The sequence below is a fragment of the Stegostoma tigrinum genome, chromosome 3 (assembly GCF_030684315.1).
Source record: "Stegostoma tigrinum isolate sSteTig4 chromosome 3, sSteTig4.hap1, whole genome shotgun sequence".
NCBI lineage: Eukaryota > Metazoa > Chordata > Chondrichthyes > Orectolobiformes > Stegostomatidae > Stegostoma > Stegostoma tigrinum.
This window is the reverse complement of record NC_081356.1, coordinates 40,448,095-40,469,331: the sequence shown is the minus strand read 5'-3', so window position 1 is coordinate 40,469,331 and position 21,237 is coordinate 40,448,095. Positions and strand designations below refer to the sequence as shown.

The 21,237-nt window shown below is 40.5% G+C and overlaps 1 protein-coding gene across 1 annotated transcript in view; it reads right to left on the bottom strand.

Moving 5' to 3' along the window:
• The window catches only part of ric1 (RIC1 homolog, RAB6A GEF complex partner 1), a 162,658-nt gene extending 149,734 nt beyond the window's left edge, over positions 1-12,924 (bottom strand). The window contains exon 1 of the mRNA XM_048528358.2: positions 12,502-12,924. Within this exon, the coding sequence (XP_048384315.1) occupies positions 12,502-12,642 (141 nt within the window). The 5' untranslated portion in view covers positions 12,643-12,924. The remainder of the gene's footprint in view (positions 1-12,501) is intronic.
• Between the last annotated feature and the right edge of the window lie 8,313 nt (positions 12,925-21,237).

Here is a 21,237-nt window from a genome sequence, read left to right as displayed (position 1 = left end):
GTAGAGATGAATGTGCTAGTTTAGCAAATCTAACTGCACCAAATGGTTGTGGTGAATGGACTATCATGATCCAGGTGATTGGAAATTTAAAAGTACTATTATAAATGAAACTGGAAATAGTATCGGCAGATACAGAAGAAAATAAGTTTTGGACAGGAAGATGATAGGATGATAAGGAATTGACAGAAATGGCCGTATTATGACAACGATGGGGAGTGGCCTAGCCATACGAGATTGCAAGGTATTGGGAGAGGATAAAAAAAGATTTCAGATACATAGTATCACAAAACAAAAAAAAATGGATCTCCTAATAAAAAGTATGGCATTAACGTAATAATTGTTTCACTGCCCGATACTTACGGAATGAAGATGGCATGCAGACCAGGGTCAATACCTGATCTATACAGAGATGCCCACTTAGCTGCAGCAGAGGAACATTACAAAATATCTTCAGTATGTCAGGAGAAGGTGATTGGAAAGACATAAAATCAGGATAAGTAGAGACCTTCCTCCTTCAACAATTCACTTTCTATAAAAGACTGCACATAAGGAAGCTGGACCACCCGCATGATTCATGAGACCTCATTCATTAACAGACAGAACATGTCTTGAAAGCTGCTGCAACCCTTAGGACCAAGGATTATATTGGGCTATAGCTCTACAGGCAACGATGGAACACTACCTAATCTACCCCCTGAAAGAAAGCTCAGCTAAGAATAATTCGGCTTTTGTCTGACACCCGTAAGAGACACTTTCAAGCAGCATTTGCTGGAAATCTGTTTAATTAACACTAAATCCAAATTCCTTCAATCAATTAGGAAAACAAAATGAAGGAGAAATGAGTGCACATTTTCCACTTCTTAGTTCTCTAACCAACCTTCACGGGTGTTGCATCCTCGAACTGTTAAAGAGGACAAGAATGGGTTTGGGTCTGTTAAACAGCTTATACATGAAATGAACAAGTTCAACAAATTAACGTAAGGTTGCCAGCATTGCATCAGCACCTTCGAGGAAGGGAAGGGGAAGAGGAGAAAAGAAGGGAGATTGAAAATAAATTTGGGCTCCCAAATACCTCACAGAATGCAGTTCATTTGATTACAACTGGATCTAAATTACAAACAAATTCATTCCAATAATTTTGTGAAGACAGCCAAATCTTCTTACTCAAAACAAATTTTTGCCTATCAACATTCACAAGAGGTTTGAAGAATAAAGGCAAAAAAACTGCAAGACACTTAGATGAATGCAGTTCTTGTCAGGCTTAACAATTGAGGTCAGTATCTGTTCCGTACTACTTCAACCAAAACTAACAGAGAGGTTAAGCTCTTTCTTGTGCTCTAGAACTGACATGCTAAATTTTAGCAAATTGCTTATGTAAACAGTACAAATTCATCACAAGGCATTAAACATACTTCTGGTGAGATGGCCTTTATGCTTGGAAATAGTTTGTCATCATTATAGGACAGTAAGGCTTCACCATTATGCAATAACTAGAAATGTAATATAACAGCAGAGACAGTTATCAAAACCTGGAATGCTTGTATTACTTAAAATGTTTCAAACCTCTATTAACACGACACAGTCAAACTTTAACAACGACAACTTTCACCAAAACATAATGTCAATTTCTAAATATATTAATAATGCCCTGTATTCAAAGGCCAACTCATACAGCTTAAAGATAGTCGGAACTGCAGATGCTGGAGAATCTGAGATAACAAGGTTTAGAGCTGGACCAACACAGCAGGTCAAGCAGCATCAGAGGAGCCAGGAGGCTGACATTTCGGGCCTAGACCCTTCTTAATTCTGAAGAAGGGTCTAGGCCTGAAACGTCAGCCTCCCTGCTCCTCTGATGCTGCGTGACCTGCTGTATTGGTCCAGCTCTACACCTTGTTATCTCACACAGCTTAAACTTGGTTAAGCGGTAATAGATAGCGTGATTAAAATCCAGAAGCTAAATTCTCAACAATGTAAACAACTGCATGTAGTATAGAACATCAGGAGTACCTTCCAAACAGAATCATTCACATTCTGAAATAGTTGACATAACGGTCAGAAGCAACAAGTCTCTCATTGTAGCAAGGTGCTCACGGCCTGTCTCCTCAATGCCTTTCGACCATTTACAAGGCACAAGTCAGGAAACTGACAGAGCGCCCTTCACTCACCTGGACAGGTGAGTCTCCAACAATACCTCTCAAAATTCCCCCCCCCCGCCCCAACCGACATCTACCACCTAGAAGGACGACAGCAGAGAACATCATAACCCCTGAATTCCCTTCCAATTCTCTCTTGATCTTGACTTGGAACTATAGAGACCTTATCTCACTGTCATTGAGTCAAAATCCTGGAACTCACTTTGTTAAAACAGTATGGATGTTCCTTCATTCCAAGACTGCAGGGGTTCAAGAAGATAGCTCACCATGACCTTCTCAAGGGCAATTAGAGACAGTATGCTTAGATTCTTAGTAATTTTTTTTAAAAATAGTCAACTGGATTTAACAAGCTCTGTTTAGAATCCATAAAGGAAAGCCCAGATTGTCTCCAGCTGACATGGCCAAAGGGCTTTCAGTATTTACTATAAGCTAGGGTTTAGAATTCCAGTGATAATTCAGAAAGGAAAATTCAGCATTCATCAGTACCCAAAATAAGACTGAAGCAAACATATCTTCCTTCCCTGCTCTACCAAATCCTCATTCATGATTAAATTCTCATGTAAATTTAGTGGCAATGCTGGGGACAGTTACTACATTAACGACGGTCTTATCTACGGTAAAAAGCAAATGAAAAGGATAACCCCAAAGATGCATAAATACTGGACTTTTCCTCCTCACAGGCCCTGTCCACTCACCTACAGTTAACTCCAGGAGTTAGTCACCGCAATTTCACTGCGATCACAATACAAAGCCAGTCGAGCAGACCTTGCTTCATTAACTATGTTTTTGTGAACTCCTAACTACACTCACTTCAGTATTGTACATGCAGCTGAACACCAACAGGGCTCGAAGTCATTTACTTGTGACTGACAGTCAGCTTTTCAAACAAAAGTATGTACCTGTACAGCAAACATTTACAATCTTGTCACTGACTCTAGTCTATGATTGCAGACTTGGATGTAGTGCTACACAACTGCCACATTCATCACATTCAATCATGCCTCTATCTAACTCATCAGTACAAGAATAACACAAAAAGGTCACAGAACTTCCTCAGACCTGCATAAAAGGAATTTAGACCATTTGTTATTTGAATCAGCCAATTCAGAACATATCAAGGTGGGAACCCAAATATCAAATATGCCCAATTAACTAATGTTGTTAAACGTGAGCTTCAAGTAAGAGACATTCTCACAATACACTGAAAAACAACTATTTTAATTAGAGACTTTTTTTATTATTTTCATTACCTCAGCAGGATTGTGACAGTTTTAAATGATATACTTTACAGATTCTGCATGAAGCCAAATATTCATTCTCTGGCTTAGGTTCATTTAAAAAAAACTATGAATAAATCACCACTGAAGCAAATTATTTAACAGGTAACACAGAAGACAAAGTGTAATAGCTGCCTTATCAAAGTGATGTCAGGAAATTGCTCTTTCCACATCTTAAGAATATAAATCAGTTCTTATAATATGGACTCAATGGACCAAATGGCCTCTGAGCTGTAAAGACTACAGTTTTGAATCTCAATATTGTTTGTGTTGACTCAGTTCATATTTCAGAAAAGTGAAGAAAAAAAAAATCAGACAGCGTGAATTTCTGCTGGGTTGACAGAACAATAAACATTCCAATTCTGACAACACCAATTCAAACTCAATGTTACTTTAGATCTACGGGATTACAGGAGGAACTGTATATTTAGGTTTTACAATCTTGACAATATGTAGATTGATTTTAAAGCAACTATTCTCTTCCTTTAAAAATCATCTGTGAGTGAACCAGTTTAATAATTTAGTCTGTAACAAAAATATGCCATAAGATTGGTAGTAAAGTCTTTAAAAGTCATGTGAGCAAATAATAACAATTGCATATATCAAAGATAATAAGTGCACTGCCAATCATATAGAGATACTTTAGAATATTCTGCCCACTACATAGCCCTGCGTAGGGGAATTGTTTCTGTGATCATTAGAAAAACCATCTTGAAAAGCCTCAATCACAATTCCCATGAATAGGAACTAGTACATTTACTACAATAAAACAGTAGCATTAAATACAGCATCTTAGCACTTCTAAGTACACAGTTCACATACTGAGAATTATTTTGAATTGCAGTCACTGCTTACAACATCATAGTTTCACACTGCAGAGGAGACAATTTAGCAGAACACTTCTGTGCTAGCTCATTGGGTACAGCTAACTGCTTCTCTACCCTTGCCCCAGAACCCAACATTATTTTCCTCAAAACAATTTACCCAAAAGCTTTTCTGACATTATTGAATCTGCTCCCACTACTGTTTTTGGGAACATGTGCCAGACCACAACATAGAGAGTGAAAAATAATGTTCTCGTGATCTCTTTGCCTAATGTACCAAACCTCTGCCATGGTGAAATTTTCTTATTTACACTATTAGAACTTCAAGACTTTGCACGCTTCTATCAATTCTTCACTTAATCTTCTCTGTCTGAGGAAGAACATCAGCATTTCCAATCTCACCACAATAGATTTTCTCAACCCCAAGGCCTGGATATCTTTGCAAAATGTGGTGCTCAAAACTCAATGCAGATACCCAACTTGGGTTTAACTAGCGCTTTATAAAGATTTACCATCACTACATCATTTTTATACTCTATGTCTCTAATAAATAAAGCAAAGATCCCAACCTTAATTAGCAACTTTTGCTAAGTAACAAAAACAATAATCTGGGCAAAGTTAACCATGGTTTAGAAAAATATGGATTTTTAAATAAAAGTCAGCATGGATTTGTAACATGCCGATCATGTTTAACTAACTTCATAGAGTTCTTTGAAACAACACTGTTGTTTTTGGCAATACAGATAATTATATATGTGGACTTCCAATAAAAAGGCAATAGGCGAAATACCACAGCGCCAAAAATATTTTGCCACAAACCTAAAGTGAATTAGAAGTGAGAGGGGCTGCATGGGCCCAAAACTGATCCCAGGGTAGATCGCCGTGATGAATATTTTTAGAAATATAATTTGAAATTTTAAGGAATATCGCTCTTTTTGATATACTTTGCAACCAGATTTCAGTTGTTTAGTGTATAATTTCAAAGTATGCAGCCACTACAAATGTCAGAAATATAGTTCAGAGCACAGTACCAGATTTCAGGAGGACTTAAACAGAGTTGTTAAAAACTATGGAAACATTTTAGCAACCGTGAGCCAAAGGATTTTATGACACAATGTGGCAATCAGCCCATCAGTTCTTGGGGGGGGCTCTGTGAATGAGCAAACTGTTTAATTCACAACCCTCGTCTTTCCCATCATCCCTTCATTGTTTTATCTTTCAACTATTCACTCCCCTTCATGACCACAAATGAATCTGTATCAATCACCCAAAGAACACACTAAACATTACTCACTCATTCTAGTAAATCTTCTGTTCCATTACTTACAAAGGCATTTTTTAAAAAATTTCACAGAAAATGTGCGCCATCCCTAAATGCCCTTGAGAAGGTCGTGGTCAGTCACCACCTTGACTCTATGCAACGTTGAAGTATGTACAGGCACAGTATTGTTAGAAAGGCAGTTCCAGGTCTGTGACCCAGTGATAGTGATGGAATGACAATTTAGTTCCAACTGGGGATGGAGTATAATTTGGAGGAGAACTTGTAGGTGGTGATGTTCTGAGATAATGGGAACTGCAGATGCTGGAGATTCCAAGATAATAAAATGTGAGGCTGGATGAACACAGCAGGCCAAGCAGCATCTCAGGAGCACAAAAGCTGACGTTTCGGGCCTAGACCCTTCATCAGAGGTGGTGATGTTCTCATGCGTCTGCTGCCTTTGTTCTTCTGGATGATAGGAGATGCAGATTAGGAAGGTACTGTAAAAGAACCCACTGTGAGCTGCTGCAGTACATTTTCTAGATGTTATTCTAGAAGTATGATGCAGCTGGGTCTGAGCTATTGTTTTATGCAAGTTCAGCAAGTAATAACTCTGTATGTTATGTGCCTATTTGTGAAACTCAATGACCAGACGCTTTGTTAACTGCTTTGATAAAATCTTCGGAAGTGACAGAACGGTGTATGTGCACTGTTCCTCAGACTCTTCCTTTCACCCCCATTAACACTACCATTTGCCAGAATTACATTTGTTTCCTACCATTTACCTTTCCAATTACTCAACCTTTCCACATCCTGAAATTTATGTCATGATCTTACCAAATGGTAGAGGCGTTCAAGGAGCTAGATGGCTTACACCTGCAAAAATTGGTATTAACACTATGTTCAGGTTTCACAATATCTGTAAGTTTTAAAATGGTCACCTACATCTTCAGTCCGAGTTTAGTACTGAATTTAGGAAACTTCATTGTACACCATCTTTCACTTTGGAAAACAGCCATTTCCTTCAACGTTTATTTCAAATGTTTTGCCAATTTTTTTCATTTTGTTACTGCCCCTTTCATCCTGCTACTTCTCCCTTGATGCCTAGAGCAGATTTTCTATCAAGTCTAACACTTTATCAAATGTCTTTTGGACGTCCACTTACATATCAACTACATTGTTCCCTCCCACCCTGTTACTGTGTCAAAAAACACAAACTGGCCAACGTAATTTATCTTTACCACTGGAGTGACACATATGGCAGGAAAAGGGTGTATGTAACATAAATCTTTGAAGGTAGCAGGACATGTTGAGAAGCTTGTTAACAAAGGCACAAGGAATCCAGGACTTTACAAACTTGTGTACTTAGTTGATCCGTTATATTAAATTTTTTACACTTCATTGGTCAGACCTCAACTGAAGTTTTGTTCTTCAGTTTTAAAAACCATATTTTAGGATGCATGCCAAGACCTTAAGATGTAGGAGCAAAAGTGGGTCATTCAGCCCATCAAGTCTGCTCCAACAGCCTTTACAGTAAAGAATTCCACAGATTCACTACATTCTGAGAAGAAAGAAATGCTCCCCATCTCAGTTGCAAATGGATGACCCCATATTCTGAGATTATGCCCTCCAGTCCTAGTTTCCCCTGTGGGACAATCAATCTCACCACGTCTGTAAAGCTGCCAAAGAATGCCAATGTTTCAGTAAGGTCATCTCTCATTCTAAGTTCCTGATGAATACAAACTTATGTAAACTCTCCTCATAAGACAGTCTCTCCATACTTGTGGACTGCCTCAAAGCCAATCTGTCCTCAGATGTGGATCAAGCGCCTTTATAAAGTATATAATGGAGACTGACACTATCGTGCAGGAGTAACAACTTCTCTGCTATTTAGATGTAAAGAGTCTAACAGCACTATTCAAAGTGTGGAGAGTTTCAAACTTTTGTAGCTGACATCCTCATTCAACCAGACCAGGAAAGAAATATATCAATGCATCATTCCTTCACCATGCACAAATTGAAACAATTACATAAACGCAAACTTCAGATTTTAGTGTTTGCAGTTTTCCAGTGCAAGCTAAGTATTTTTCCACTACAATACTAAAGCTAACACAAGTTTACCACTGAACACATTGCTTTTCACAAGGTATGACAATGCCTCTTCAATGCCACAGTTTAGACACCAAAAAAGAAACATTCAAACTATATGTCTGAACGCTTTTAGATGGATACAGTTGCTTGTGACAAAGGTCCAAAAGCTTTCCATTTACACATTTCGTGAATTTCAAAAACATAAATGGAGACAGTAGATCATGTGGACTCTGGAGCTTTCTCTGCCATTAAATAAGAATCATGGCTGATTCGCGAATGAAACACCAAATCAGGATCAGAGGCCAAATATCTGAATATACTGAAAGCTGTGTAATTAATGACCGAACAGAATCACATTCGTGTAATTCAGCATACACTGCCACTAAACCATGTTTTGCAAGAATTTATCACACTGGTAGAGATGATAAGGTCAGTTATTTCCGATATTAGGCTGGAACATTTTTCCTCAAATTCAAAAATAAATCCAGCAAATCATACTCAATTTAGCTTGTTCACCATTTGGTCCACTTTCATACTTACTCAATGCAAAGTGATCCAAAACCAATACATAAAGCAAAAACTAACATTTGCTTTGGTAGAGTACTTTTGTTCGAGCAACGTCAGGACTTTGTGGAATCCGTGATGCAACAGACTCTGGGAATTACCTGCAATATTGAAACTTCTGATGTGCAATTTCCTTCTATCTGCACCCTTCTGAAAAAGCCCCTTGCTGTCAGAGTTCGAGGTACTCAGTTAAACTTAACACAAATAAAAAGAAAACAGAAGATTAAAATCCACTCTGAGCACTGCCCTTTTTATAAAAATTAATTCACAGAAACGTGGGGTTCACTGTTGGACGAGCATTTGTTACCCATCCCTAACCGCCCTCAAGAAAGTGGTGGCAATCTGCAGTCTATACAGTGTAGACACAATGATATTTAAATTAGAGAACACTATTTCCTACTGCAAAATGACATTGGTTTCTGGAAGAACTTCTGCACTGCTGAATCTGTGAATTCCTCAATGAGTTCATGGGCCCATGTCCAGGACTTTCAAGCACAGAAGTCATCTAACGGTAAGTGAGTAGCATTTAATCTGATCGGGGTCAGAGATACAGTTTTTGCCACTGATTGGAATATCTGAGCCAATATGATGTTGTGTAGTTGTGTTAAGGTGGCAAAGTCAAATATTTGAGCACTTTATCTAGCTGAACTAGATTGTAAATACAAGGAAAAAGAAAGAGTAATACAAAGTAGCACTGCAAACATATTATACTACATCTATTCAGGATAATATGCACAGTTTCTTTTAAGTTAACTGAGGCTGTATTTACTAAAAAAAAAACCATAGGAATGAAACATAAAAATACCGATCCTTATTATCAGGTAATATGCAGTTCAAAGACTTTTAGTTCATGTGCCTTCCACAACCTCAGGACTTTACAGCCTTGCTGTTATTGCAAGTACATAAAAATATTCACCACGAAAACCACAATTATCCTACTCAAAAGAAGCAGTCAACTAACAAATGCAAGTAAAACTGCCACACTGGAGACTGAAAAGGAGAAATAAACCTCCACAACCCAACTGTAACTTCCCCATTGTTCACGTCTTCAAAAATAAAACCCATCTGAAAAATTAATCCAGATTAGTTTGGTTGCAATTTATCAGGGGTTCTATAGTGGACAGGACAAAAACTGTTTAAGCCACAAGCTGCTGTAAATACTAATCTGAAGATCCTGATTCCAATAATAATCAAATGACATTACAATTTGACTACCTACAGATAGTTATCTAGCTACTCAAATATGATTATTGAACTAATGCCAGAAATTGTTAAATTGCACAACAGGAGAATCAATTGTGATTCTACGGTCTGTGCAATACAGTAATTTAGTGTCAATAGTGTGTCATGCTTTTAAAGTGAAATACCAAAGTAACAGAACAAGTTTTCTTTCAAAAGCAAGCTTGCATATTAAATGGGCCACTCACTTAGCTTTCAATATAAAGCATCACACTCCAAAGGTGGAGTGTTATTAATTGCATAGAAATAACTTCAAAAGGCAAGTGCGAGAGGAATTTATGAAAGAGACATGTTAGGCTGTCTATATATCAGCCCTTACCTGAGTGATCTTGCCAAAGACAGATCTGTAACAGCAAAAACCATCTGCCCAGAAGGGACAGGTTACTAACGATAGAGGACTGGGTACGGGCTTGGGTACTCCACAATGATAGTTTGGCAGCTGTGGTCAAACCTTTATTAAGCTTTCTTTGTAAAGATCTCAGGTGACTTGACTGGCCTTCCCATCAGCAAAACTCACCGATGTCCTGATTTGGATGAAGCGCTAAAAGGTGCCTCTAAAGGGGGGGGGCACGGTGGCTGTGGTTAGCACTGCAGCCTCATAGCACCAGGGACCCAGGTTCGATTTCAGATTCAGGTGACTGTCTGTGTGGCCTTTGCACATTCTCCCTGTGCCTGCGTGGGTTTCCTCCGGGTGCTCCAGTTTCCTCCCGCAGTCCAAAGATGTGCAGGTTAGGTGGATCGGCCATGCTAAATTGCCCATAGTGTTCAGGGGTGTGTGTGTTACAGGGGAATGGGTCTGGGTGGAATGCTTCAAAGGGCCGTGTGGACTTGTTGGGCTGAAGTGCCTGTTTCCACACAGTAGGGAATCTAATCTTAACTGGTAAAATCACGCAAGCTGGTTGGGAGTCAAACAACATCAGAGTCAGAACCAAATTTGATTCCAATGTCTAAGACTCTTCTATGGTGGCATCCTATCCTATGATTTTAACAGCAATACCAATCTTGATACTAGCCTCTCTAGGGTAAGGCAAGTTTCTGTTTCAAATTGGGCTTGCTTTCAACTGGGTAGCATGGATGATATAATTACACAACGCATCTCCCTTATGCTCCAAGTACACGGAAACATGCAATATGTGATTTTTACTGCAAACTGGTTTCTATTCTTTACAGCCTCTCACCACATCTAGAAATCACCAAACAAACTTGCTGCCATTACATACATTATATAAAACGTTCAAGTAGAAAATACCCCATAGGTGGAAAACACATGGCAAAAGAAGTCCAGTGTGCAATGGAGAGAAAGATGATATTTTGAGAAAGCTTTGAAAGGAAAGAGAAGCAGCAATTTGAAGTCATTTAGACAGTACCAGCCAAGGGAGACTAAACTGTTCGCCAATGCGTACTTAAAGATGGCAGGACGCATGGTTCACAAGCCAAAGGTCACAGAATTTGGAGGTCTGCAAGTTTAGAGAGATGGCATGCAGCAGTAACTAAGAGGGAATTTGAATATGACAAATGTTTTAAAGTTTTGTCCCTGTTTTGCTGATTCTTCAACTGGAGGGTCCATAAACTTCCCAACTGAACACTAGTGTGGATGCAGGAAAAGAAACAGCTTTGAATATTCACTAGCTACAATTAGGTAGTAATAGATGCCATTTGTGATTTTGTAAAGATCTGCTGCACTACTAGGGCATCAGTTGAAAATCTGATTGGAGGGATTCAAATAAGGGGCTCCAGAAAAGACGAATACAAATTTTGGAGGCATTGGCATGTTCAAGGGCTTTGGAGAGGGCAGGTGAGATGTGATAGCATGCAGTTTAGAAGGACAGAGAAGTCAGTGTGGGTACTTTTGAGCAGGGCGTGGTTTTCAGGCTGGACTTGGTAACAAAGAAGTCCAGAGATCCCTACAATTGATTCAGGGAGTAACTATCAAAAAGAGAGATACAGCATAGTGAGAAAAGTCCGTCATCACTGCATACTCAATGACTTTGGAACAGTGATCATTCGGGGGGGGGGGGGGTGGGGAGAAAGAGTAGGAGGAGAAGTGCTCGCATCAAATCTGGTAAAAAAATTGTCTGTTAAGCTTACATACTGAGCATTTCAGTGAGTGAACGTGGCAGCTCGAGCAGGAGTGAAGGTATGCAAGTGACTGAGCGGATTGGAGGTTGCAGAAGCAAAGATTAGCAGTTGAAAGTTTGAAAGTGTTTTAATGTTTTTAAATGTTATAATCTAATGTATCATCATAAGATATAACATCTGATCATTCATTATTCTCCTCTTTCCAAAATAATGCAGAAACATATGCACAAGAGGGTTGCAGGGAGTAAGAAACCTCTGGATTCTGATAAGAAACTCAAACTTGGATTGGCAATATCCCTTCTGGGCACTACCATGCAGTAAAGTGAGTTACATGGTCAGAACACACGCTAATTGTTATTCTCAAGGTGATTAAAAAGAGCATAATACATCTGTAAAGTTATAGGTTAGTTGAGCCATTTTAAAACAAAAACCATACTTAATGCTTGACTATTTAAATCATGAATGATCAGCTTTCTCATACTTAGGAGTAAAACTTCTGAAGAGATGTTTAAGCAGAGCCAGAGTGGCTAGCAATGCAAAATCACTTACAAACAAAGACTCAACAGAGAGTCTGGAGACATCATTTTCAACAGGATATCCCTTCCATTTATCAAAACAAATAAACTGCGTACCTTTAAAACTCCTCTAGACCCCACACACAAACCTCATTCACTCAGTTTTAAATATATTTTGACAGAACCCCAAACTCTGAAGATTTGACTTGGCTCCACTGACAACTCTGTGGAGGGAAAACAGCGTTTTTTTTAAATCAGGCACTGACAGAAGAAAGTACGGGGGACAGACCAAAGAATGATATTTAACACTACGCTGCTTTCGCATCAGACAGAAGATCAAGCAGACACACTTGCTCGCAGGGGTTGGGGGACAGCAGCGCAGACACGCACGCGCTCGCAGGCACACCTCCACACGCTGACGGGGGCGGCACGGACAGGTAGATGGATACACAGAGATATTGCCAGGACCAGGACGGTGCAGATGCTGGAGCTCGTACTCACCCTGCTGTACCACAGGCTGATCTGTGACTGCGACAGGAGCGCGAACACCAGTCTCCGTGAGTCAGGCTGGATGTGAAACGGCTTCTCCGAGCCCTTGAGGGGACATAGCAGCCTCCGGGGCCAGCCGCTCAGGAAATACATGGCCGAATTCGAGCGAGCCGCTTGGTCACAAAGGCTCAAAACTCAGCGGTAAGCGGGGTCTCCTTTTCTGACTGACAGCCTGGGAATTTCCCTTCCTTCCTCAGCCTCCTCCTCTAAAGAAAACGATTCTCTCGCTGTCTTTTCCCCCTGTGAGTCGCTCAGGCGGCAGTACTTTACCAGTGAGTGGAGCCACCGTCATCGAGGACGCAATGTCGCTCAGGCTGCGCACTGACTCCAGAGCCAGGCTTCAAACCCCTACCCGCCATCTTGTCTCCAGCTGATGACGCGGCGCCGGGGTGGGAGGCGGGGCGTCAGTGTTGGAGGAGGTTGGGTGGGAGAGTGAGGGACCGGCCGGTGAGAACCCGGATGTTGGAGATCCGCAAAACCCGGAGTATGGATTAAAATTCTGGCTTTCCTCTACCTCCCCCTCCCTCCATCGACCCAAACACACACATAAATCGCGGATTTTAAAGTGGCACCTGCATGAGGGACAACCGTAAAATCCGTAGGGTAAAAGCCATTCATTTCCCCAAATGTGTTCCACAAATACGTCTCTCGACGCGCCCCCTACTCCCAAAAAACATAACACTGAATGTGGGAACTCCAACTCTTCTTTCTCACCAGGATTGATAATATCTTTAGCAGCCGCTGCTAAATGGAGCTTGATCTTGCTGCTTGAGCTAAATTTCGTCAGGGTTTCTCCTAACCTAGCCCAAAACCTGTAATTTCTTCTGTTTCTTTTCTCATCATCATCCCAATACTGAAAATTGCCCGCTTCTCAAAAATGGACCTTAACCTCATTGAGAGATAGTAAAGAACTGCCGAAACTGGAGTCAGTGGTAACGCAGAAGGCCAGGCAGCGTCAGAGGAGCAGAAAAGCTGACGTTTCGAGTTGGGACCCTTCTTCACTGCCTTTACAAACTATCAGCCCTATTTCCATTCCTCTCTAAAATACTCAGAGTCATACAGAGCAGAAACAGACCCTTTGTTCCAACCAGTCGGAGCTAAACATAGTCCCAAACTAGTCCCACTTGCCTGCTGCTGGCCCATATCTCTCCTATTCATGTACTTATCCAATTGTCTTTTAAAGGCTGTAAATCATCCACCTTTTCCTCAGGAAGTTCATTCCACACGCAGACCACCCTCTGTTAAACAACATTTGCTCCTCGTCTTTTTAAAATCTTTCCCCACTCACCTTAAAAATGTGTCCCCTAGTCTTGAAATCCCCTATTCTAGGAAAAAGACAACCACCATTAACTCCATCTGTACCTACCTTGTTTCCTCCTATTAAATCAATGAGCATATGTTTGCATCTCTTTCTTTGCACCTCATTTGGGTCATATATGTTGGTGATACACAACTACTAAGACCATTGTGTAGGGGGGGTGGGCTTAGATTAGTTCACAGGTCGGCACAACATCGAGGGCCAAAGGGCCTGTTCCGAGCTGTATTGTTCTATGTTCTATGTAACTCTTAGGACATATAGCTGATATTAGCACCTCAATTTATGGGCTGACTTTTCTGCAGCCATGGAGCGAGGGGAAATGAGGTGTGGAGTACAGAAAATAAGATGTCCGAATAGGAGGCTAACCCACAGTTCCTGGAATTGGTTAAGGTTTCCAGCCAAGGAAACTGATCACCTACCTGCTGCATTGATGTGGACAAGTAATTTAAATATTTAAGCCTTTAATATTGCTAATTTTGTGGAACCATCAGCATTTGGTTGGCGACAAGACCATTTTCTCCTTACTATAGGTAGCCTGTGAGCTTCCTTATGACAGAAGTCGTATAATCTGCCCCAAAGAGTGTGGTTGGTGAGGCTTTAGGGTTGCCTCCTGTGAATGGGATGACATGAAGACTATCTCTAAGAAAATAGCTCCATTGGTCTGTCTGAACACTCTTATTTGGTTGCAACTTTAGGGTCCCAAGCCCACTGGAAATCTAGCCCCATCTGTCAATTTTTGTTTTTTTTTGTTTATCTGGAAGCACCCTTTCACACAACTGAACTTTCTGTCATCAAATTACCGTTTCTTTTCATCTATTAACTAGAAATATGTAACAAAAATGGAAATTGCTAGAGAAACACAGCAGGTCTGTAGAGAGAAAGCAAAGACAGTGTTTCAGGTTCAGTGATCTTTCATCCGAACAATTAACTAGGAAAAGGTGTTATATATGCTGGAGGCAGCAAGTGCCGAGGTTGGGTTAAAGAAACAAAATCATAGGTATAAATGGTGAGAGAAAGACAGACAAACAAAGGGATGGATAATGGGATATTGAATTTATATTGGGTCCTGAAGGCTGCAAGGTTTCCAAGTGGAAAATGAAATGCTGCTTTTCCAGCTTTGACTGTGCCTTACTGGAGGACCGCAGCAGGCCCAAGGTAGGGATATTGGCCAGGGAACACATGGTGTGTCAAAGTGGCAGGCAGCTGGAAGTTTGGGAGTCATTTTTGTGACAGATTGTAAATGTTTTGCAAAGCAGTTGCCCAGCTTGTGTTTCGTCTCCCCAGTGTAGAGGAGACATTTGAATGGATTGAATGAAGATTAGGTAAATCGCTGCTTCATCTGGAAAGTGTGTCTGGAGCTTTGGATAGTGAGGAGTGAAGAAGTAAATGGGTAGGTGTTATGCCTTTTGAGATCAAATGGGAAGGTGCCGTGGTTGTTGGCAGTGGAGGAGGAATGGACCAGAATGTCCTAGAGGGAACAATTGCTATGAAATGCTGACAAGGGAGGGGTGGGGATTATATGCCAGTATTTCACTGAGATAGGTGGTGATTTGTCGCAACAAACTAGATTGCATGCACAGCCTGATTGTCAAATTATAACTACCAACCAGATTAGGACAGAAAACTACTAGAACTAATCAGATTAATTGAAAGATCGGCCTGGAAGTTGTCAGGTCCAATTAGATAATGCTTCTGCCAAGATATGTGAACCTGAGGCTGAAATTTAAAAAGTGATAATGGGAACTGCAGATGCTGGAGAATCCAAGATAACAAAGTGTGAAGCTGGATGAATACAGGTCAAGCAGCATCTCAGGAACACAAAAGCTGACGTTTCATTCAGAGATGAAGGGTCTAGGCCCAAAACGTCAGCTTTTGTGCTCCTGAGATGCTGCTTGACCTGCTGTGTTCATCCAGCTTCACACTTTGTTATCTGAAATTTAAAAAGGTTGACGGTTTGTATGGTTCACAACTACAGGAATGTTTACTTCCTATTTACTTCCAAAGCAGTTATACATAACAAGTCATGTACACATGGAAATTAAAACTACAAAATTCTTGTCAGTATTCCCAAAACAATTTTCTAGACCATACCCAGCTCTGAAAATTTATTTCCTTTTGATGAAGACACCTTTTTTCTGAGATGTTGATTTGTTTCCGATTGGGGATAGAGGTTTTGTCTTCATCCCTGTTTGTTGGTGTGTTTGTTTGTAAACAATGCACATCAAAAACTGATGGGAGGATTTGAATGGAACGTAATAGACAAATGGCCAAAAGAAGCACAGATTACTTTTCGGCGCGATGCAGATCCAGATCCTGGTGTTTTTTTAAAGACTAATATTGAGTGATGAGGGAATTACTTTTTTTGGAATGTAGCATTTTTTTTAGAGAAGTACTTGCTTATTTTAGAATGTTGCTGAGTGATCAGAAATGGACAGCAATAGTCAATATCCGTTGGATATTTCACTGGCTGAAGGAAGGTTTTAGTTCAGTTCCCCAGAAGTTGGTATTGGCACCCATGCTTTTCCTGATATTTATTAATGACCTGGATTTTGCTGTGCAAAGGACAATTTCAGAGTTTACAGATGACACTAAAGTCAAAAGAATTGCAAACTGAAGAAGGCAGTGTGGAAATCCAAACGAACATTGACAAGTTGGTGGAGTGTGCATATAAGTGACATAAGGTTCAATGCAGAGAAATGTGAGGTGATGCACCTTGTTTGGAATAACATTGAAAGACAATACAAAATGGGTGTACAATTCTAAAGGAGTATAGGAGCAGAGGAACCTGGATATATATGTGCACAGATCATTGAGGTGGTGGGACAGACAGAGAGAGAGAGCAGTTAGTAAAACATAGAATGTTCTTGACTTTCATAATAGGATATGGACTACAAAAGCAAAGAGATGATGTTAAGTTTGTATAAGACTCTTGTTAGTCCTCAGCTGGACTATTGAGCATAGTTGTGTGTGTCTCACTATGGGGAAGATGTGAATGCATTAGAGAGAGTGCAGAAGTGAGTTACAAGAATGAAAAGGTTCCAGGAATGAAAGCTTCAGTTATGAAGACAGATTGAAGATTGGGATAGTTTTCCATGGAGGGAAGATTTGTCAAGCATTTTCAAATCATGAGTGGGCTAGACAAATAGAATAGGGAGAAGTTGTACCCACTCGTAAAAGAGAAAAGAATAGGCAGGCATAGATTTAATGTGATGTGCAAATGATATAATGGTGATGTGAGCAAGTAATTAGGGCATGGAGTGCACTCCCTAGAAATGTGGTAGAGTCAGGTTGAGTTGGAGTATTCTAGAGGGCATTGGATGATTATTTGGATAGAGGTGGTATGCAGAGATATGGAGAAAAGGCAGACGTTTGGCACTAGGTGATAGAATCCAAACAGGATCAATGGGAAAATGGCTTCCTTCTGTGCAATAACAATTCTGCAACTCTGTGAATCTTCTCAGCTGCTGTGATGAAATTTGTCACAGTTAACGAAAATAAACAGAGTTTTCAGAGCTACTTATTTGAGATGGAATGATTGAAGCCTCATCGGTGAGTTGGAAGATCTTAACAAAAAAACAAACATTTCACCTTCGATGACACCCGAGCATCAACCAGACAGGGACAACCAGAACAAATTGTTGCATAATTGTAATAACATTGAGTTAACATAGTGTGGCAGACATGTGCTCTCTACTGGGCGCCCTTGTTCATTTGTTCTGAAGCTGTGATCTTGTGTTTTAGTTTCCTCAGCCAGGGAAATATTTTCTTAGAATGATTCAAATACAATAGTTTTTTTTTAAAGATTCCCTACAGCGTGGAAACAGGCCCTTCGGCCCAACATGTCCACACGGCCCTTAAATCATCTCACCTAGACCCATCCCCCTATAACTCACACACTCCTGAACACTACGGGCAATTTAGCATGGCTGATCCACCTAGCCTGCACATCTTTGGACTGTGGGAGGAAACTGGAGCACCTGGAGGAAACCCACACAGACACGGGGAGAATGTGCAAACTCCGCACAGACAGTTGTCTGAGACTTGAATTGAACCTCGGTCCCTGGTGCTGTGAGGCTGCAGTGCTAACCACTGAGCCACCGTGCTGCCCCAATAGTTCTCAGTCTATACTTCAGAGATTAGTTTATTAAATCTTTCCTCATAGGACAATCTCCTCATCCTAGAAATCAGTCCAGTGAACATTTGTGGCTCACTTTCTCAGGCAAATATGTTATTCCTTAGGTAAAAACATCAAACAGCTCACAGTATTTTCACTGCAGTTTCATGAATGGTCTGTATGACTGTAGTAAGAATCCTTAACTCTCATTCCACAACACCTTAATAAAGTTAACATAGAATATGCCTTCTTAATCGTTTCCTGTACTTGCAGGTTAGCTTAATGAACCATGTTCAAGAGCACTTGTGTTGTAAGAAATTAAAACATTCTCCAATCTCAAACCATTTTAAAAAAAAGGACCACATATTTCAATCACGGTAGAGATGTTGGAACAGTGTGTTGGGACTGTGTAGAATTCCTGATGAATTTTTCAATGAGTAATTCTCTGCACCAAGCCCTCCAAAAGAGTCCATTGAAGTCAGAGTTTAAGAGGGTTTGAACATAGACAAGCTTAATAGTTATGCAGAAAATGTTAGAGGATTAAAAATCTAGTGTAACTGTTGGATAACTGTTAAACAGAACCTTATGACTGACCATTGATACTCTTCCCCAACCATTACACCCACAATCAATTCTTGACTAGAACACTCCAACCTAACCTGTTTCCCTACTTCTTCCCCCACCATCACCTGACTGTCCTGGCACAAAACCACCTCTGACTGACACCTGCCCCATTGGCCTGCCTTCTCCTGGCTCCTCCAAAATTAATAACTCCCCCTCTCTGCTGGCCTCACCTACCTGAAACCAAAACCATCTCTTACCTGTCAGACCTGACACTCTCCATGTCTGACCACATTGATATTCTGTCCTTGGCCCAACCCAAAACCACTACCACTCAACTGACACTCCACCTCACCAGTCTAACTGTCTTCACCTCCTCCCCATCTCATGACCAAAATCAGAAAGGACTCATTATTAGATGACCCTAAAAATGCTTACTTTTGTACAATGTACAATTGACCACATAATTTATTTGTAAACACAGTTTTGACCTTGGAAGTTGGTTAACCTATGATCCAAAAAATGTTAAATTGTTAAGTGAATTAAGTGAACTCCCACTGACCCCCTGCTGGCCTACCCACTCCAGACCCGACTCTAACCTGCTGAACTCAACATACTTCTGCCACACCCCCACTACTGGACCCTATAGACCCCTATCCTAAGCACTCAATCATTTATCTGTCATTCCACACACCTGGTCCCCTATTTCCTCACCGCTTGGCTGTACCCTTCACCTGCCTTACAGCCTACAAATCTCTGCAATCCTTCTCACCATCTTGCAACATAAACCCGACTTACATGTTTAGCCTTTCACTGAGCTGACAAAGTGTTTGCTGGACGTGTAAATCACAGAACATGACAGTAAAAGCGGCATGACTTTTTTTCTGCTGCTGGAGTCATGGATTGCGGGACAAGTTCATTCCAGGAGCCCTTTTTCAGGTATCTCCAAGGCAGAAGACATTTAAAGGTGAGTGGAAATTGGCTTTATCTGGGCCAGCATTTTTCATTTTTTCCCACCTGAGGATAACTTTGCACTTTGCCACATTGTATTCAATTTGCCATGTTCTTACAATTTAACCTGTCTATACTGTGGCCTGATTGCATCCTAATCACCACTTGCCTCAAAACTTTATATTATCATCAAACTTCGATAAAAAATCACCATAGTCCTACTGGACTATAGGGCTGCTCTCTCATTAGAGAGAGACAACTGTTGTTGACTTAACCTGCAAGTCAAAACTTAGATATATTGCACTCACTCCCCTCATCCAATTTATTAATTTAGATTGTAAATAGCTGAAGTGCAAGTACTTTAATTCTTATGGTGCCGTGTAACAGCCTGCCAATCTGAAAATGTCCACTCTATTCTTACTATATTTTTTCCAATTACTCAAACCTCAACCATGGTAATATATTATCTCAAATCCCAAGAGTCCTGATTTTGTGAAGTAACCTACCACGCTACTCTTTTGGATTTTTTGAAGAAGGGTCCAGACCTGAAACTTCGACTTTCCTGCTCCTCTAGTGCTGCCTGGCCTGTTGTATTCATCCAGCTCTACACTTGTTTACTCAATAACAGTAGTGTGTACTATCTACAAGACGCACAGGAATTCACTAAAGATTCTGAGACAGGACCTTCCAAACCCACGACCACTTCTGTATAGAAGGACAAGGGCAGCAGATACGTGGGAACACCACAAAATTTGACATCCCCTCGAAGCCATTCACCATCCTGACTAGGAAACATATTGCTATTCCTTCACTATTCCTGGTCAAAATCGCAGAATTTCCTCCTCAGTGGGCAGCACATTGGCTCAGTGGTTAGCACTGCTACCTCGCAGCACTAGGGACCCAGGTTCTATTCCACCCTCGGGTGACTTGTCTGTGTGGAGTTTGCATGTTCTCCTTGTGTCTGAGTGGATTTCCTTCGTGCGCTCTGGTTTCACCCCACAGTCCAAAGTTGTGCAAGTTAAGTGGATTAGGCATGCTAAATTGCACATAATGTCTAGGTATGTGCAGGCTAGGTGGATTAGCCATGGGAAATGTGGGTTTACTGGGAGGGTCTGTGTGGACACAATGGTTCATCATTCTTATTAAACTGTAGTTTCCTCATTTCTAGAAATGTATTTGTGTCTTTTATTATGAAAACCAATACAAAGTATTGATTAACATGTCTATGATTTCATGATTTCTTCTGCCTCTCTTTCTTATGGTCTCATGTTTACATTCATTAATCTGTTCCTGTTTATTTAACTATAAATAAAAGTTTCTATACCGTATCTCTTGGACTCCCAATGATAGCAGGACTTTTACTATACAGCAAAATCTGTCTCCAGTCCATTGATGTACTTCATTAAGCAGACTTCTTGCTATTAGGAGAGAACTTGCCGGGGCTCAGCTGAAAGATCTCAGTGCTGTTGTGGTGGGACCAGTAGTGTAGCAACGCCATAGAAATTAAAAAATCCAAAAGAGCAGAAGACATGGCAGCCCACATAATTTTTTGGACATTCATAAAAAATCTACACGATAAATTAAAAAGGTATGGGTATTTGCAGATTTTTACTTTTATTTATTTTGTGAAAGCAAACACTTGAAGCCAAGCAATATTTTCATAATTTTCTGGGCTTAAGATGTTAGTCTGCAGAAGGGACAACCTTCAGTAACGTGCAGCATTGTTTGTGACTCTTCAGAAGTA